Source organism: Apteryx mantelli, chromosome 1, assembly GCF_036417845.1.
Source record: "Apteryx mantelli isolate bAptMan1 chromosome 1, bAptMan1.hap1, whole genome shotgun sequence".
Classification (NCBI taxonomy): Eukaryota; Metazoa; Chordata; class Aves; order Apterygiformes; family Apterygidae; genus Apteryx; species Apteryx mantelli.
Window position 1 is genome coordinate 220193318 of NC_089978.1, and position 18147 is coordinate 220211464.

Below are 18147 nucleotides of genomic sequence, written 5' to 3' on the forward strand. Positions count from 1 at the left end.
TGCTGTACGGAGCCGGTAGGTACGAAAGCGTGGAGTCAGTTTTGGGCAGCACTGCGGGAGAAAAGTTGACATGTTGGAAAACCAGCGTATCCTACCCCTGAACCGGACCAGGCAGTTTTAGAGCCACAAAACTTTCCGTAGTGATGTTTGAAATGGGCAGCTTGGAGGACTTGCGGTTTGGGGCTAGCGGAGGATTTGGGAGGTTTGCAGGTGTTTCTTCCGAGGAGAATCCACAGGCATTTTTGTTCTTCCTCGCTGTAGGGATATTGCACATTTTTGTCAAGTGCCTGATTAAGTTTGACATTTGAAAATAGAACTTCACGCAGAAATAAGTACTGTACTTCTGAGTATTTAATTAAGATGTTTAGTTCCTGTCAAGGCTGGTAGTTTCTCTTTCCTGTTAAGGGCAATCCGTCTTCAACTGCTGAAATTTCAGAAACCTGTACTTAACCTTTAATCGTCGTTCCATTTACATAGAAATCTGATTAACAACTTTTAAAGTTCAGGAGCTGCGAGTAAATGCAATTAAAGCCCTTTTGGAGTCTGTTATTAAGAGCTGGCATTTAATGAAGACGGAGGGCACGCTACTCTTACCCGCCACGCTGTAGCGGGATGTTTTAAGCAATTAGTTGACGGCCCGGAATACACGAAGTGCCCTGTTTTACCCGGGAGTTAACACGGCTGGTATTTAAACAGCACGCTCCCTTTTCCTCTCTCCCGACGAGCCGGGTTGAGCTTGGCACTGTTGGGCGGCCGCGTTGAAATCGCACGTTCCTGCCTTGGGACAGGGCAGGGTCTGCGAGGTGGTCGTGTGGCGGGCGCTGGACGCGGCCGGGCGTTTCTCCCCCAGCGTTTTGAACGCCTTTGGCTTTCTGAACCGCCTCTTCCCCGCCTCCGAACCGTGCAGAGCCGGTAAAGTTTACCCGAATTATAATTGCGGAGCAGGAACGTGCACTCGATTACCCGTCGGACGGTTGCGCTCCTCCCTGACCTTTAAGGTGCCCCCCGAACCGAAGCGAGCCCGCTCGGGCGGAAAGGCCGCGCTTCAAACTCGCGGTGAAACGCTTCGTTTCGTACGGTCTGGGAAGCAGCTGGTAGTTACGCCTTGCTGATGAAGTTTATTGCTTTCTGGACCATTTTAGAGTACAGTTGGCTAGTTATCCATGCGCTACGTAGTGCTGGACCATATGTATTATCCAGCTTATCATTAATCATATTGGAAGGACCGTGCGCTAAAGATGGTGCTTTTTTGCTTGTTTGTATATGTATCTAGCTGTGTATCTAGCTATATCTATACATCCATAGATATATCTATATTTATCTATATGGATACATAGATAGATGTAGTCTTTAAGCAGTCCCAGGCAATATAAGTTACTGCTCAGAGGCCAATTGTGTTTACTTGTCAAAATGATTTTTTTTTTTTTTGAGCCAAGCATTGTGCAATATTAAGCCAAAACCCCATAAACTATTTAAATGCGTAGCTCTCACTGATTCCAGTAGTAGTCTTGCAGATGAAACCTCAGCTTTGCTATGCAGACATGCCCCCCCCCCCGTCATTCTGTTTTGGTGTTAGGGGCCCGACACTAAAACCAGAAAGCAGCCTTGTTGCTTGGGTCATTTCTTTTAGCATAATCTCTATTTGCAGAACAGGAACGTGTCTGGAGAAAATTAAATGCCGTCCATTTGTTTTATGACCCAGTTACTCAAGCTGACTATTCACAGCTTAAATAAATTTGCCATCAATATTTGTCCCTCTTCTGTTAAAATAAATAAAGCAGCAGAACCACTAGGAAAGCTGGAAAAAAAAGACCAGACTAGCTCCCTTTCTCTTTTTTGAAGCAAAGATAACTAAATTTCAGCGAAGGCATCTTAAAACTTTCTGCATTAATAAACTGAGGACGACCTTCATCACATACCTTTGAACGAGCTGATACCGTATGGTTGGTTATATGAATATTAAAGCCACTAAAGCTAAAAAGCAGTTGCAAGGCACCCTTGAAGACTTGGAGGCGACTCTGTTTCAGCATCATGGGCCTGCTCACGTCTTGCGGGAGATACGGTTACCTGTTGTGTTTTTTCAGCAGCTTTCTCCTCTAGCTGGTTATTTTCTGAGTCGCAAGTATAAGTTAAGGTGAAACCCTGGACCAAACTCCCTCTCTTGGTAGGACGTGTAAGCTGTTGGAGCAGCTTGCATAAAGCCTGGGAAAATAAAATGAGCGCTGGCCAGCGTTTGTCCGTTCAAAGAACCTGCAGCCTGACGTGGCTGGCCATGACAGCACGTAACTCTTCTCCTTTTGCTGTGCTAGCAACCGTGGAGCCCGTTATATAAGTATATATATCTCGAGTGACTTCAGCTCGTCCATCCACCGAGTGTAATCAGAGCCTGTGGTGTTCCCTGCCTTGCTATAAAGTCCACGCTATGATAAAAGTAACCTGTGAAATGAAAAGATTCTGATTTTAAGCTCTCCGAAGCAATCTGAGCAGGTCTACCGTTCATTGTCAATTAAAACAGCTTTTAGGAAGTTGTGTTTTCTAAAGCAGTTTGGGGGTTTGTTCCAGCCCTCCCTTCCTCCCCGGAGGTGGAAGCACGTTCACAGATCTACGCTAATAGTTGCGCTAATTGACAATTAGCATTGATAATGAATGTGGTAGCATTGGCAGTGATAGCATTATCTAAATAGTTCTGTGGGTTTTTTTTCTTTTTACTTTTTCCCAAAAATGAAAAACAAAAAGCTTGCTTCTTGTGCAATAATAGAATTGGGCAATGCCTTGAGAGAATTAATTCTTGAAGGGTTTTTATTATTGTGTTCCAGTTAAATTAATTTCACGGGCAGTGAGGATTAGATAAAGCAGGTTGTACGGCGTTAAACAATATTCATGGCACCTAAAAAAATTTGTTTTTTATTCTTTCAGACTTATGTTGCTTTGTCCTTTGTCATGTGTGCCATACGTGTACTCAGCCCCTGTTCTCTTGAGTTCTCTACCTAGCACAGTTTGTGCAGAAAGCTCGGTGGTCTTAAAATGCGATCGAACTGTTATTCTTTTTGTTGAATTCCGCAATTACTGCAGCCTTTTAATTATCAAGAAACTTGATACTGCAGATTACTGGGTAGTTAGCTATAGACTAGTCTCCCACTGAATTCCACTGCTTTCTTTGCCTTATTTTGGCACTTTGCTAGTAGTTACCTCCAGCCTCCAGAGCTTGAAGAACGATGTCTCTTTTTATATGTTTACAAAGACGTAAGTGCATGTCGCAGTAGTGCATCCTACTTGAACTCCCAGGTTTTTTCAGGATTCATTTACAGTTGCCTTTGTTGCCCCCAAAGTCGTCTGTGGTTGGATGTCATCATTTCTCAGGGCTGTTGTGTCTTTCCCAATGCATGCGCTGTGATTTGCTGTCACCAAGCACTTCCTCACATCCCTGTTGAGCTGGGGAAACCGTAGTAAAATGTGACTGCTGTGGGATGTCCTGTTTCTACCAACTTTTCTCATTGAAAAGCTCATTAGCAAATCTGTCTTCTGCTCTGTAATCTCAGCTTCTCGTTCCTCCTGCTACGTCTAACGAAGATGTGACTGAGGAAATCTCCAAGGTTGATGCAGCTCCGAATGAGTCAACAGTATGTCAGTACAGCTGAAATGCCAGCATTTATGCAGCTGCCCGGTGTGTTAGAGCAGTAAGCTGAAAATAAAGCATATTTTCTATTGCCAGTACCACATAGCAAAGTACTGGCGACATTCTCAGATGCTGAGAGTGTTATTTCTGGGTGGGTTTTTTTGGTTTGGGTTTGTTTTTGTTTTTTGACTCTTAAAAACGTGAGTGAGGTCACCTTCATTTGAAGTTTCATGCATTTTGAGGCTACTGTGCATCTAGCTGCCCAGGGGTTGCACCCAGGCCTGGTCAAAGACGCCCCAGAAATATGTGTTCCGGAAACACAGGAGAAGAACTTTCCTCCAGTGCAAATCTGTCTACCAAACACAAGCATCAGCGGCAGCTGGTTTTCGTTCATGTTTCAATGGAAGCGGTAATTAAAGGAGATGTGGAGTAATAATGCTGTGAACATCTGTGTTTCCTTCATCCAGGATCCTGAGAGCTAGCAGTGTTGCGAGGGCATATTAAGAGTCACTGATGATAAGGCCAAAAGGAACTATTGTGATCTTCTTGTCTGACCTCTTCCATAAAACAAGCCATAGTAGTTTCTTGAACTAATTTCTATTTGAATGAGGGCACATCCTTTCGAAAGGCATCCAGTCTTGACTGGGGTGGAGGGGAGTCAGTGATGGAGAATGCACTGTAACCTTTGATTTAAGTGGGTAATTACACTCTCCAAATGTATGCCTAACTGTTAGTCAAAGCCTCTCCAGCTTCAACTTTCCTCAGGCTTTGGATTTTTTTTATAAATTCATTAGTGAAGATTTTTTTCATCAGTTTTGAGCTGTGTTATGTGCTTGCGCACTGCTCTAGTAACCTCATAGCCTGCTCTTTGCTAAGCTAATAAGACCGAGCTCATGACTTCTTGGTGTTTTGCTGTAAGTCATGCCCTCCAGCCTTTTAATAACTCTCGTGCTTCTTCTTGCCTCCTCTTTCTCTGTTTATGAATGCCAAGTTTCGTCCACTGTTCCAGGTGTGAGGGCAAAGGCAGAGGCATGCCGTAAACTTCACTCCTATCAAATTTAGCCATTTTTCATTAGTTAATTTATTTCCATCGCCACAGTGGGAAACACTCTGCTGTTGTTTGTCTTCAGTGTTCCCAAATCTTCTGAGTTGCTGCTTATCCAGTAGTCCCATAGGTTTGGCCTTCATTCTTTCCCCCTAGGTGTAGAAATCTGCCTCTGGTGATGCTGAAATGTTATGTTAATGGTCTGTTCCCTTTTTTATTTACTGTTCTCCCCCAAAATAGGGACAAGAACAAGTCTGGTCCATTCAGTGCAGAAAGGGTTGCTGCAGCCACTCGTGTACGTGCTTTCTTTCCCTGATTAAGCTTCTTTAATAACTATTGTTTTAAAAACCAAGATGGACCAAAGTTAAGCTGAAAATTAGAAGATCTCTAACCAATAAAAGAGAAAGAAAAGTTCTGGAATAGGCTTTCACTTGGAATATAGAGGACAAAGGAAAAATGAATCTAGATTTCTGGGACTTTGCATAATCCAATACTGGTGATTTCCTCATTTCTAGTTGGATGTTAAAGGTCTTTTCAGTAGCCTGCTGACATTTCTTATAGTGGATGCTGTGTTGACTTCTATTGTTTCATTTTTTTTTCTCAGATCCTTTGTGGAAATATAACTGTATCTTCCTCTGTTTATTTAAAACTAAATTTGTCATCTCAAAAATATCGGTTAGCCAGGATCTGTTTTCGGTAAATCCATGTTGATGGACATGAATTGTGTTATTCTTCTTTAATTCTTTTTTTAAATAGAGTCCTCTATCATCTGTTCTGTTATTTTGTCTCAGATCGATGCTAGGTTGAGAGGCCAGTAATTACCTAGGTCATCCCATTTACCCTTGTACAGTTCTGGGTACCGTGTTAGTTTTCATTTAATCTTTTGGAACCCCCAAAGATCTGAAGACAAACTGAAAATCAACATTATGGTGTAGAGAGCTTTTTGGACAGCTTTAAAAAAAATACATCAGTATATTTTATATAGATCTGGAGACGTTGGTAGCTACTGTTCAGTAGCTTCCCAAGTTCGTGTTGGAATGCAGCAATGTTGAAGTATTCAGTTGTCACTTCATGGTTGTTGCATATGAGAAATACGTTAAACCAGCAGAGTTTTGTGAATTGTCTTCCAAATTTTATCAAAATTCAGATGGTTGTTTTTGACATAAATGTCTTGGGATCTGCTTAGCTAAAATATCTTTTTCTCAAGGTCCTATTGCTGCTTAAGTCAGCAGAGGTGCTTGAGATGGAATCGTCTCAAAGGAGAATTAATGACAGAATGGTAGTATTTTAGGAAGAGATCTTCAGTTTTAAAACTGTCTCGTTTTTCTAGTGGAACAAGCAATTCAGCCCACAGCATCCATCTTAATTGAGAATTTGTGAGGATGTGAAATATCTTTTAATTGATGGAATGGAGCCTATTCAGAGCTCAGGCCTCCTATCTAAAAACCTCAGAAGAGACAGAAGTAATGAATGAATGGAGCTGTCACCCTGTGGCCAGGCCTGTTTTACTGTCCCGGTTTCATTCATAGGTCAAACTTGAGCTTGATAAGACAAAGTGACTTGCACAACTTCTCGTGGGACTCGGCCAAAAAATGAAAACCAAGATATGGAGAGTCGCAGCAAGTGCAAGCAGCAGTCAGACGTGTAAACACGTCTCCTGCCCCAATTTGCTCCTGCCCAGTTTGCTCCTGCCCCACTGTGGTTCGGAGAGATGGTGTCCTGCAAGCTGTTACCAGATCAACGTGGTAAACAGACTGCACATACTGATGTGACCTTTTGAAATTTGAGAATTGAATTAGGCCTCCAAATCCATAAATATTGCCTTTTTAATAAAACATTTTATCTTCATTTTCCTTCCCAAAGAGCAGTTGGGTAAAGAGTGCTTTGTTCTCGTGCTTTATGTACAGCTTGCTTTGCTTGACATTGATGTAAATATACTACATGGATGGCAGAATTCAACCACTGAACAGAAAGTCAGAAGTCCTTGTTATAGATGAATGGGATGTTGCAAACTTTGCAGTCACTCATAAATCTTGCTGTACATGCATGTGATTAATGTCTAACAAGGTTTTTGATTGATGGCTGAGCAACTGCCACTAAAGTGTTATGGGACCAAATCATGAAATCTTTTACATTATTGTTAGGGAAAGCTCCTATTTGCTTTGATAGGCAGAAAAATGCCTGTTTTTTCTTTTCTTTTAAGTGGGTTTTAAAGTTCTAGCTTGCTGCAGCTTTTAATAAGTACATGACCAGGCCACAACTTCTGCCACTGAAATATGATGCTTATTAAAATCACATAGAAGGACTGAGAGCAAAGCAACTGGGTATCTTGGGCCGTCTTGGCGCACAGAATAAGTTGGAGTCAGTGACGTTGGGTGGAAGGCTGTGCGTTACAGAAGCTAATGAGACACTAAAACTTCAAGGTATTTTTTCAGGCAAGTAGCTGGCAAGATTTTAAGACTGTCCCACACGTTAATAGCATCGCTTTAAAATTATAAGGGTTTGAATCTCCCTGCTGCAGTTATAAGGCAAATGTACTATGCATTGAAGACCTCTCCTTAACTTCTCTCCCGCTTGATGGTGTGCTGTCACATGTCACCCCTGCTCGTATAGTTAATGACCTTGTTCTGAAGAAGCGGTGTAAGTGTTGAATACGGGATAGCGGAGCAGAAAGAGCATTGATCTGGTCTGGTGCAGTTTCCACTATGCTTAAATTTTATAACTTGAACTATGAGAACAGTTATCAAACTCAACAATTTTCACTGCACCTCTTGACTTTTTCTGAGTCTCGTGTCCAAGCATCCTGCTCTGCCTCCCTAGTTAGCAATTTTCTCCTCTCTTTTTCTGATGTGTCTGTTATGAATATCTACACAAGCTGATCTTTTACTTCTCTATTTTACTTTTATCTCTCTATTTCACTTTTTAACTAACAGGGGCAGTTCATCATGGTGCTAGCTCAAATCTCTGTTGGCTTGTGGTAATGTAATTGTGGCATTATTGCAATTGTGGAGTTACGTATTACATGCTTCGTATTTCATAGTGCTGGATATGAAGTGGCTTCAGAATCATGAGATCCATTATAAATAGGTTTAATCTATGATAGGAGAACAAGTTGCTAAGTGTTTCTTTTTTTAACTTGGTTAAGTTGGAGGGTTTAATTACATTTTTGTGACGATTTTAGGGTTGTTAATTCAAGTAGGCAAGATGAAATGCGAATGCAAGAATACAAACACAGTTGGTACATTACTTTTAAAAATTAGTGCGGCGATTGTTTTTACTCTTAACAATAAGCGTGCATTTAAAAAGCTTGTGTGCAGGTAAAGTTTTAATTGAGGTCTTTTTAGGAGTTGAAATCAAGTTGTTTTGTGTTTGTATTTTTTCCAAGCCATCGTGAATTGTTTCTAATTAGGGGCATGATACCATTTGCTGAGATATTTATTCCTACGTAATTGGTTTAAACATGGACAGCACCGTACTGATGTATTCTTCTCATTACAGACAGCGCTCTTTGACTGGATTTGGCTAGCTCATTATTAGAGTTGAACACAATACTAATAGCCTCCAAACAGGTGGGGTTTTTCTCAGAAAAACTGGTGAATTTCTAAATGCGTTAACAAAAGTTGTTTTTTAAGGGTTTTCTGTACATCTTGAGAAACAATGAAATTAAGTGAATGACTTGAAATCTGTTTCTGCACTGCAAAGTTGTTTAAAAAGCATCCGTTATACCAACTCAGCTTGGAAATATTGGTAACCTTTGAATTTCTAAGACCTGTAGTATGTAATCTATAGTCTGTAAAGGCCAGCCAGCTACCCACTGTCTTACTGTTGCTGTTGAGGGTAGGATGGAACCAGCTTTGGGAGGAGTGAGGACTCCTTGCAAGATGCGGTCAGTGCCAGCAGTGTTTTGGGGCAGACTGAATTGGTCAAGTAATGTGAGAAGTATTTTTACCACGTTCGTGACACATAGGCCACGAGGATCTCATTTCTGAAAATGAAGCTTGGGTTTCCATGTTAATTACAAACCTTGGGGATTTTTATTAGTTTTCCAGTCTTCGGCCCTATAGAGTACTTAAAGATCCTTGATGTTTGCATTACGTTACAACGCTGTTTTGTTTCAAATGTTGTCTTCCTCTTCCTTCTGTTTGCAGATGCTGCTGACAGAATATCTGGATATGAAGAACACGCGCACCGCCTCGGAGCCGTCAACCCAGCTCAGCTACGCCAGCTCCGGGAGAGAATTTGCAGCCTTCTTTGCAAAGAAGAAACCTCAAAGGCCTAAAAACCCTTTGTTCAAGTAAGTGCTGGGATGGTGTTAAAACCATAGTTAAGCTGTCTCTGGAACCTGGAGTATTGCACAATGCTGGCTGCTGATAGCAGTTTCACAGTGTGGGCACGGTGTAAGCTTTCAGACGGAGATGTAATGCCCAAAGCTGAAGCCTCGGTAAGATCCCTGTTAAGGATTCATCCTTGTTCTTTAGCGTGTAGTGCTCTCGGTGGCTCCTCGCGGGGCTGGGATCCCCTTATACTAGCTCTTGTAATGCGTGCTGTGATACATTATGCCTATCTTTGTCCAAGTTAAAATCAAGACCTGTTAAAGAGAATGATAAAGAGGACTGGACAAAGAGAATTAAGATAACTGTATAATCGCCGGATAGACTAAGTTGTTAATCCTGTCACTAGTGCCTTTAATTTGGACCGCTAACGGAGTTCAAAGTGGAAGGAATTAAGTGGTTGGGAGGAGACTGTAAGGGACAGGATGAGAGGCTAGGTGGGCAAGGGAGAGATTTGGGGGAGCTAATCCGACGTGCAAGAATGAGAAGTGAGGAGGCATCATTGGTGAGCAGCGCTGTTAGGAGAGGAGAGATGGCCTTGTTATCTGGGCACTACACTTAGATTCAGGGAAGCTGTGCTAATTTTCATCTCTTCCATTGATTCCCTGTGCTGGTGATTCTCTTTGGCCTCTTAAGGGTTTTGGGGAATACCTACATGTGCTATTTTGGCAGCCGGTCCCCCAAGCTGAAAGATCACAGCTTCCTCAGATCTGCCAGCAGAACTGCATGTGTGACTGCTCCTTAATTCAGTCTGGCCAAAACAATCTTTTTAATGATTTTTTTTCAGTCAGATTGGTCAGGGAACAAGCACATTTGCAGTTATAAGAGGAGATTTGAGGGAAGAACGGCAAGTGGAGCAGCAGTGGGAAGGTAGGAAGTGCCAAGGAGCTTGGGACAGTAACCTTTCAACTGTGCTCGGCTGCAGCTGGACCAGCGTCTCTGATGGGTCCTCAGCACCACACCACTCCAAGCTGCTGCAAACCTGGACTCTCTTTCACTACACATTTGTGCTGTGCGTAGCCGTAGGAGGCTTTGCTCTCAGTTGTGGAGAGAGTCTAAGTTTAAAAAAAAAATAGTGAATGTTTGCTGGAGGGGGTGACTGGAAGGCTATGGAAGTGAGAGTCTGTGTTTCACCGTTTATTTTGCTGGAGATGGGGATCTTTGAAGTCTGGGTGGCCTTTCTAATATGCAACCCCTCATGTGTGATTTGGGACAGATCATTATATGGTAGGAAGAAAATACAGGAGCCTCAGTAATGGGAAGGGCTGGGAGTAACTGGCTATTTTGGGCAAGTGGAAGGGCAGCTTTGCGGTCTGCAACCTCTTTACCGATCACTTGTGGATTTCTCCAGCTAAAACCCATTTCTTAATTATCCAAAACTTGCCAGTGGCTTCCCGATTCTTTGCCCCATTGACGTGGGTATATAGTGGCTGTATTTTCATAGTACCTCCAGGCCCCAATTACAGATTGCACTTCCCTTTCTCGCTCTCACAGGATTAGCTGTCTATATAATCTTCTGTTATTAGAAGGTTAAATGTTATATAGAGGATTCCCGAGGTGTCTCCTGACCCCCAGCCAACCCATGGTTATTCCCCCCAGCCCTTTTTTAACACTCCCATCACTGTATGGGTTGAGAATTACACTCTTTGAATTTGCTCCGACTTGCAGATGTATATTGGAGCAAAACAGAGCTGCTCGCCTTTTGTTATTGTGTCTGGTTTTGGTGTATTTGGGCCATATACGATTGAGGCATAAGGATGTTCTGTTTCACCTACAGCAGTTTAAGCCTTTATATTAGTTTGTCAGCGGAGAGTGAAGGTGGGTATAATTGTTTAAAGTGAAGGTGCCTAACCCCATAGGAAAAAACATGTCTCTTGCCACTCCTGGTCTCGTCACTGAGTCATTGCCAGCACCTCCGTGACAGCAGCACTTATTGGGATCTCTTATTCGGTTATCTGTCTTCTGTCAGCTGTCACGGTATCTATGGAAATCTCTGTTGAAATGGAATTTCTCAGTCCACTGAGGGATGTACATGTTTGATAGAGTGTTATTCTTGTCTCCTCTCCCATCTTCAGTGCTTTTCTCGCCCGGCTGCAAGGCTCTTTTTCTTGCCTTTCCATTAGCTACGTCCGAATCGGAGGCACCATCCACTTGTCATCAGAATATCTGCGTTTAGACACCTCGCTTCAGAGGTCTCTTAGGGCAGGGCTCCACCTTGTGTTTTACTCACAGATTGATTAAAGGTGGTTGTCCTGTGATAACTTGTTGTAAGCAAGTTTTATAAATACAAAGTACTGGTGCTAGTTGTGTGCTTCCGTGGAGGCATCTGATCTAGCAATAGTGGGAAGAATCAGGACTCCTGAATTGCGTCCTGCTGTCCAGAGATCAGTAGCGAGCATCTGGAAGAGACTTTGAATCATTGTTTCCCTATGTTTAAAATGGGTATAATTCTCAAAAAAAAAAAAAGTCACGATGTGCTTAGTTGTTTCATGCTGGCTTTAAAAAAAAAAGGAGGGGGGAAAGGAGGGGACAAAAGGAGTCTCAGATGAGGGTTTTCTTGTGAATTCAGGTAGTTTCTCTAATAAACCTGGCTTTTCTCTCTTCCAAAAGGTAGCCAAGTGTATGTTTAGATTGCCATCTCCCTACAGATCAAATTTGCGAGGCAGAAATCAGGCACAGGTGGGAAAAGGAGTGGATTGTACGAGCAGATGTTGAACACCCAGCACATTAGTCTCAGTCTTGGCCTTAATTATGTGTAATTCCATGTTAAAAAAATAATTTGAAGGTTTTCTTGTTGGAGGAGCAGCACGGGGAAAGGAAGGGATTACATGAGTAGAGGAGTTAAGTGGAAATGGGAACTTGTTACGAGAGCAGATCAAGGAAATGGCGGAGGAGGGGAAGATAGAGGAGTGAAGTGGATGGTTGGGGGAAAGAGAAGAATGGGATGAGATCCAGCAACAAATGCCTGTACAGTGAATCTGAGGAATAATTTGAATCACTGCACCAAAATAAAGTTGGTGGCAGTGGGAGGAGACTGAGGTTTATTGCTGTAGTTTGCCTTGACCTGAAGCTTCTGTTTTTGATGCCTAGAGAAGATCTCTGGGCCATGGTGATAATGTTACATTTAAAATCTTGCTATGGGCAAAAGGGAGCACCTCATAAATACGGAGCCAAGAATTTATTGTTAGCTTAATTAAAGTGTTAGCTGTGTGTTGTGTTTTGATAGATTGTTATTAGTCTAGTTGCAATAATGCTAACACTCACAGTCCAAATTAATACAGAAAAGCCTCATTAATAATAATACCCTTAAAAAACAAGAAAGCTTGCTAATGTCTCTACCCTTTTCTCTGGTGTGCTGCTCAGTGTCCCTCTGAGCGGGTGCTAAGGCTGAAACGATTCAGTCCTCAGCAGCAGGGTGGGGGGAAAGGGACTATGGCAAATCATCACCATCCTGAGGTCTTCACCTGGAGGACCGTGATGTCCACAGTGGGGTTTCCTCCTCCGCAGTCGTGGGTCCACCTGGGGCTGGTTTTACCCCTCCTCTCCCCACCGCCGGCTCCCTTCTGCCCAGCCCCAGCTCCAGCGGGAGAGTTGCCCAGCGCCCAGCGCGGGTCACGCAAGGGCTGTTGTTTGCCAGGCAGGGACTGCGCGGGGGCAGCCCTTGGCCCTGCGGGTGCTCCTGGTGCTGAGCTCAGGCCAGGCGGGCAGGATGCCCTTGTCCACCAGACCCTGGTGACCACAGCGACAACCAGCTCCGGCCATGGCCAGCCTGGAGCAGCTGGAGACCCTGCGGTTTTAGGTCAGCACAAAGCCTTTTACTAGCGATGGTCAAAATCATATTTACTAGGTTACATAGATGGGAAATATTTGTCTCTTCTCAGATTATTGCTTGTGGAGGATTGGAGCCACAGAATAAATAATCAGTATTTTATTGCTCCTTAGTCTCCAGGAGATATTAATTCTTAATCAGTGGCTGCATTTATATGCCAGCTAACAGTTTAGATAGCGTTAGTTTATGGCTTTGGTTTGGATTTTACTGGACTTGGGCCATTTCTGCTAAAGCGACTGTGTGCCTCCAGCCCATGGCGCGGAGGAGCGTAGCCAGACCTCGTGGGCCGGCGTGTGTTGTTGGCAGTCGCTAGCAGAGCTGCCCTGGTCAGAGGTGGCAGGATGGGGTGCATCAACGATGGAGTTTTATAGGAAAAATGTGCTTTTGTCTGCCTTCACCATTTGGCTCTGAAATGGCTCCAGCATACAGGGAAGCGCTGTTTGTTTAGAGCTGACTGGTGCTCACAAGAAAGACACTTCTACGGATGGCTGACTGGAAACTGTTGTTTTTTTTAATTGCAGGTTTGAGTCCTCCTCCCACGCTATTAGCATGAGCGCCTATTTGCGGGAGCAGAGGAGGGAGCTGTACAGCAGAAGCGGAGAACTTCAAGGTGGGGGAATAGATAGTGTGTTAGTTTGGATAATTCTCTTTTGCAGGAGCTGCATATGTTGTCCACGCTGTGTCGAGGTATAAATACCTCTCTGATTTGCCACAGACTGTCTAAATCTCAACAAGTTGTTACCTGTGTTTATTTATTCCTATTATATTGTGAAGCATCTGGGCTTCTTTTTATTCCCTCCGAACTTCCAGCTAATGGTCCAGGTCTTAAAAGATACTTGTAAAACAATGGGTTAAATGAAAGCAAGCTCACCTTAAGCATTGCTTTTGGGTACTTGGAACTGATGTCTGCTTCCTTACCAGCAATTTATTTCTAGCCATATATGCTGAATGTGGTACTTCTGCTGGATTGCTTTGGGAACTAAGCTCAGTCATCTCATTTGAAGGCATAAGTTTCTATTCTGTGGATTAAGTGACCACATTTTTGTGCAACACTTAAAGGTGAAGAGTTAGAATGTTTGAAAATGGTGATTTTGAAGAATTGGGCTACTCTTACTGGTATATATTGCTTGTGAGAAGTGCTTTTTGCTGTATTTACACAGAGAAATGTTCTGTCTTCTGATTGCTGCATCATCTCATATTTTATTCCTGGGTGGCCTAATCACAAACGTGTGAGTTTTGGGAGCAAGATCAAGGAAGGATCTTAAGACTTTCATGATAACGTATAGCAGGAATAATTCTTTTCTATATAATCCTGTTATTTCTATATAATCCTTTTGGGCCAATCATAACAAGGAAAAAAATATGTATTCTTCAAATACTATAGGGATGAGCAAGGGTAGAACTTCTCTTTGAAATCTTACTCATAATAATTCTGTGCTAGCTTTTAACTGAGGATGTTTTAAATTTTCCAAGTGAATTATTGGATGACTTTATGTCTCTTGCCACCCTTCTTGGTTGTCCTCATCAAGCTTAAACCCACAGCAGTGTTGCAAGAAACAGTGAGAGAGATACAGTGTTCTTGTGGATGCTTGCTTACCTTAGGGAACTGTACAAAGATGATCTTGGTATCAGTGATCAAGGATATAGTGATACACTCTATGGTAAATGTTTGGATACTTCTGGATGGACTGCGAAGGAAGAATCTAAGATAAAAGGGCAGACACTGAAGTGGACAGTTTCCCACACTATGATCTGAGAGCCTATAGGAATAAAATCGAAGATATGTCTTTTGAACTGTGGTATCACCATTAAAGCACGCTGGTAAGGTGTTTATCTTAGTTCTTCACCCGGTGAGAATGAGGTTCTCACCTTCAAAAATCTGTCATGGGTACTTGTGCCCGGCGAGCACCAAAATCGAGTGCATGCATGTGGCTCTGTGCACCACCTTAGAGCAGCAGGATAAACGAAGCACCCGCCTGTTAGAGTGAGCCGAGGCATTACGCTCCAAATAGCTGGAGAAGTTGGAAGAATTTGATGGTTTTGGGGAGGGAGAGTTGTATGGTTATGTTTTTTAGAAGTTTTTCAGATTTGATTTTACAATATTTTAGTAATAGCATTTATTGAAAGAAGATGCCCAGATCAGTAGGATGTTGTGTAGTGCAAGGTACTGTGTGGCACAGTCGTTTTCTTATACCAGTGGGCTGCAGGAGTTAGTCGCTTCTCCACAGCCATTAGCTCTGTTCCACAAACCACGTGGGGTAATGGGATCCCAAACCAAGAACTGAGAAGCTCTTGAGGGCATTTAGAAGTTTAGCCTAATGAAGGGGCCACTGGGGGAGCATGTTATACCTGCCTCAAAAAATGCAGGTGTGTTTGGGATTAGTCCCGTTGCCTTCTGTTGCTTGTAGCTGCCTCCACACCTGGATGTGGCCAGTTGTCTTTGTTGCTTTAGAAGGCGCGTGGTGGAAAACGGTGTTAGCTCTCTCCATGTGTATGTCCTCTCCCAGGTACCTTGTGGTTGCCATCTGGGGATTTATTTTTTTGGTGATGCCGTTACCCATACTGTTGCACTGAATCGAGGACATGTTTTTAAATAGCTCTCCTCCTTTTCTGGATTCAGACCTCGTTCCTGATGGGCACAGCCGGATCGCACGAAAGAGCGGCTCCTTATTGAGCCAACACGGATCTTGAGCAAACGTTTGTCACGAGCGGGAGGTGGTGAGCGCTTTCCGGAGCGGAGGGTGCCAAAGCGAGCCGTGCGGGCTGCCAGCGGCCGAGCTGGCCAGGGACTAGAAGACACAAAGCCTAAGGACTGACAAAGGAGTCAAGGACAAGATGGAGAAATTAGTGTGCGCAGGGACAAGATTATATCGCCCTTTATGGATGAATTGGAAGAGCTTGAACGTGATGCAATAGGTGACAAAAAGTCAATGTAGGGAGTCGATGGGGACAATAGATGAGATGACTTTGCGAAGAAATCTTTGCCATTTCACCATCAAGAAAAGTTTCCCTTTGAACTTTATGTTAAAAATGTACTACCGTCTCTTTCTATTATAAGCGGCTGCTCCCTTTTAGGTAGCTCATTAATCTTGTTGAATCCCAGGCCACAGCAAGATCTGCATTTTGATTTTTTTCCCCCTTTTAAAGAAAAATGCAATTTAATTGTTCAATCCGTCTACTGGAAGGCAGGCATGTGACACTCGCTCGGCTGTGAGCACAGCGCAGTTGCGCTTCCTGACAGCCTTATCCACAGGGATGATTTTTCAGTGGCAGCAGGGGGAGGGTGGCTTGTTAGGGAATCTTTTCCTGAAAAGATCTTCAAAGAAACATACATGTTTAAAAAAAAAACAACAAAAAAAACCCTTCTAAAAGTTTGGTTTGTGCCAACTTTTTGAAAGAAGGATTTAATTTGAATAGCCTTAAATGTCTGAAGATCATAGCGATGCTTTGTCATTAACCTCTTTCGTTTGGACTGAAATAGCTCAGTGCATAAGGCACACATTATCCTTCCATGGGGGAAGGGGCTCTGCTGCAGGTGATTTAGAGATGGAAGGATTAATTCTGGAGTCTTACTTCACTGAAATCGGAGGAGGAAGACCGAGGCCTTGTGTTTTTTTCCTTCAAGCTGGACACACAAGTTGTTTGGCAGTTGTCATTAAAAAGAAAAAAAAAAAAGGAAGTACATAACTGAAATATCTCCTTCTGATCTAACATAGATGCGTTGCCCCGGGATGTTGTCAGAAGTACAGTGTCAGAGGTGGTTTCTTCTGTACAAAACAAAAAATGATTGCCATTGAAGTTCTCGTTTGTTCTTTTTTCCAGAGTATATCCTAGCTGGGGAATTTACATGTTGCTTCTTAAGAGCCCTCCTGCCATTCGTTGGATATGGCGTTCTTGATATCCTGTCTTAAATAATAGGGTAATATTGTTGAAACTAGTTCATGGCATGAACAGTGCAATGACTGAAGCCTAGTTGACCCTTCACACTTCTCCTGCATTAGCCACGCTTCTCAGCATGTCTCTGTGACTGCTTTGCCCCCTGGCTTCCTTCTTTCCAGCGCCCCTCAGCGCCCGTCTACATCCCCAAAAACCACCAAAACCCACAGCATGTGCTAGATCAAGCTAAGCATGCACTGACCAAGCAGCTCCAGCTTTCCCTTCCACGGAGGTCCACGTTTAGCATGTGTTTGTCTTCATGGCTGGCTGTTTTCACAAAACAGCCAGTCGGACGGATCAAAGATCAGATAACTCTTATTTTCTTAAGGAACTAGGCTAAAATGTTGTATCTCACTGTAGAGATGGTTGCTTGTCACTGACTGGTGGGACGATTCCCGTGTGTGCTCTGTATTTCATTCCGCTATTGCATTCAATTACCAAAAAATTCTTGGGGATGAAAGAAAAATGTAGTTTCTTGCTGTTTACAGGGGTTGCAAGAGGGACACTAGATGGTAGGAGGATGTCCCTGGGCCAGCACAGTAAAGCAGAAGATATTCTGCAGGTGTCTTGAGTTGGTTTCATTAAATTGGATGTGACAGTACCATGTCTTTCTCTTAATTTTTGCTTGCAACTATTCTGTGCTTCTGTGCTTTTCTGAATTTGTATTCTGGTAATGCTTAAAAGCACCAACCCAGGTTTTGATTTCATTGTCCTGAACGTGGTACATGCACGATACGTGCGTTGGACATACCTGAAAATGGTTAGTTTTCATATGATCTAGCTGCCTTCACAAACACAGCTGTGTTGCAGAAATGTCTTGTAGCCTGTCATCCAGGGAGTTACCTACTTAAATTTTGTGCATCTGTGGCTGGGGAAAAGGGAGGGTGGCGGGAGCTGGATTCTGGAGAGGATGCCAGGCAATTAAGGAGGAAAAAATATCAAAAACAATAAATCCATGCAAGCGAACAACAGGAAACAAAAGCCAGGAAGAAGCCGTATCCGCAGATGTAAAGCTCAGTGGGTGACAGTCTTTATTTCAGAAGGAACCTAACCCGATCTGATCTGCTCTTTCTTCCTAGGCTGTAGGAGCGCGTGTGCAGGATTTGGCGCGCCCGGGGCAGGAGAACGCGGCGGGCGCCAGCAGACACGCACCGCGCTGCTGCTTGGTGGCTGATAATTTCCAGCACGCTTTTATTTCATCAGAGGTGCTGCCGGTTAGAAGCTCCTTCATCAGGTGTTGTTTCAGAGTCCTGCGGCCGTAAGGAATTAATGTAGCTCCCTATTGTCCCGGCGGTAACCGCGGCCTCGGTTCAGTTTATCGGCAGCAAGGCTAAAAGATGTTTTTTACACGCCGTGAAAATCTGAAGAGCCTTGAGGGTACTGATCAGCA

General features: G+C 43.3%; 1 protein-coding gene across 1 annotated transcript in view; it reads left to right on the plus strand.

Annotated features, from left to right (window-relative positions):
• The window catches only part of EXOC4 (exocyst complex component 4), a 390836-nt gene that overhangs the window by 91833 nt on the left and 280856 nt on the right, over positions 1–18147 (plus strand). The window contains exons 8-9 of the mRNA XM_013946956.2: positions 8810–8955; positions 13343–13431. Coding sequence (XP_013802410.1) covers positions 8810–8955; positions 13343–13431 — 235 coding nt within the window. The remainder of the gene's footprint in view (positions 1–8809; positions 8956–13342; positions 13432–18147) is intronic.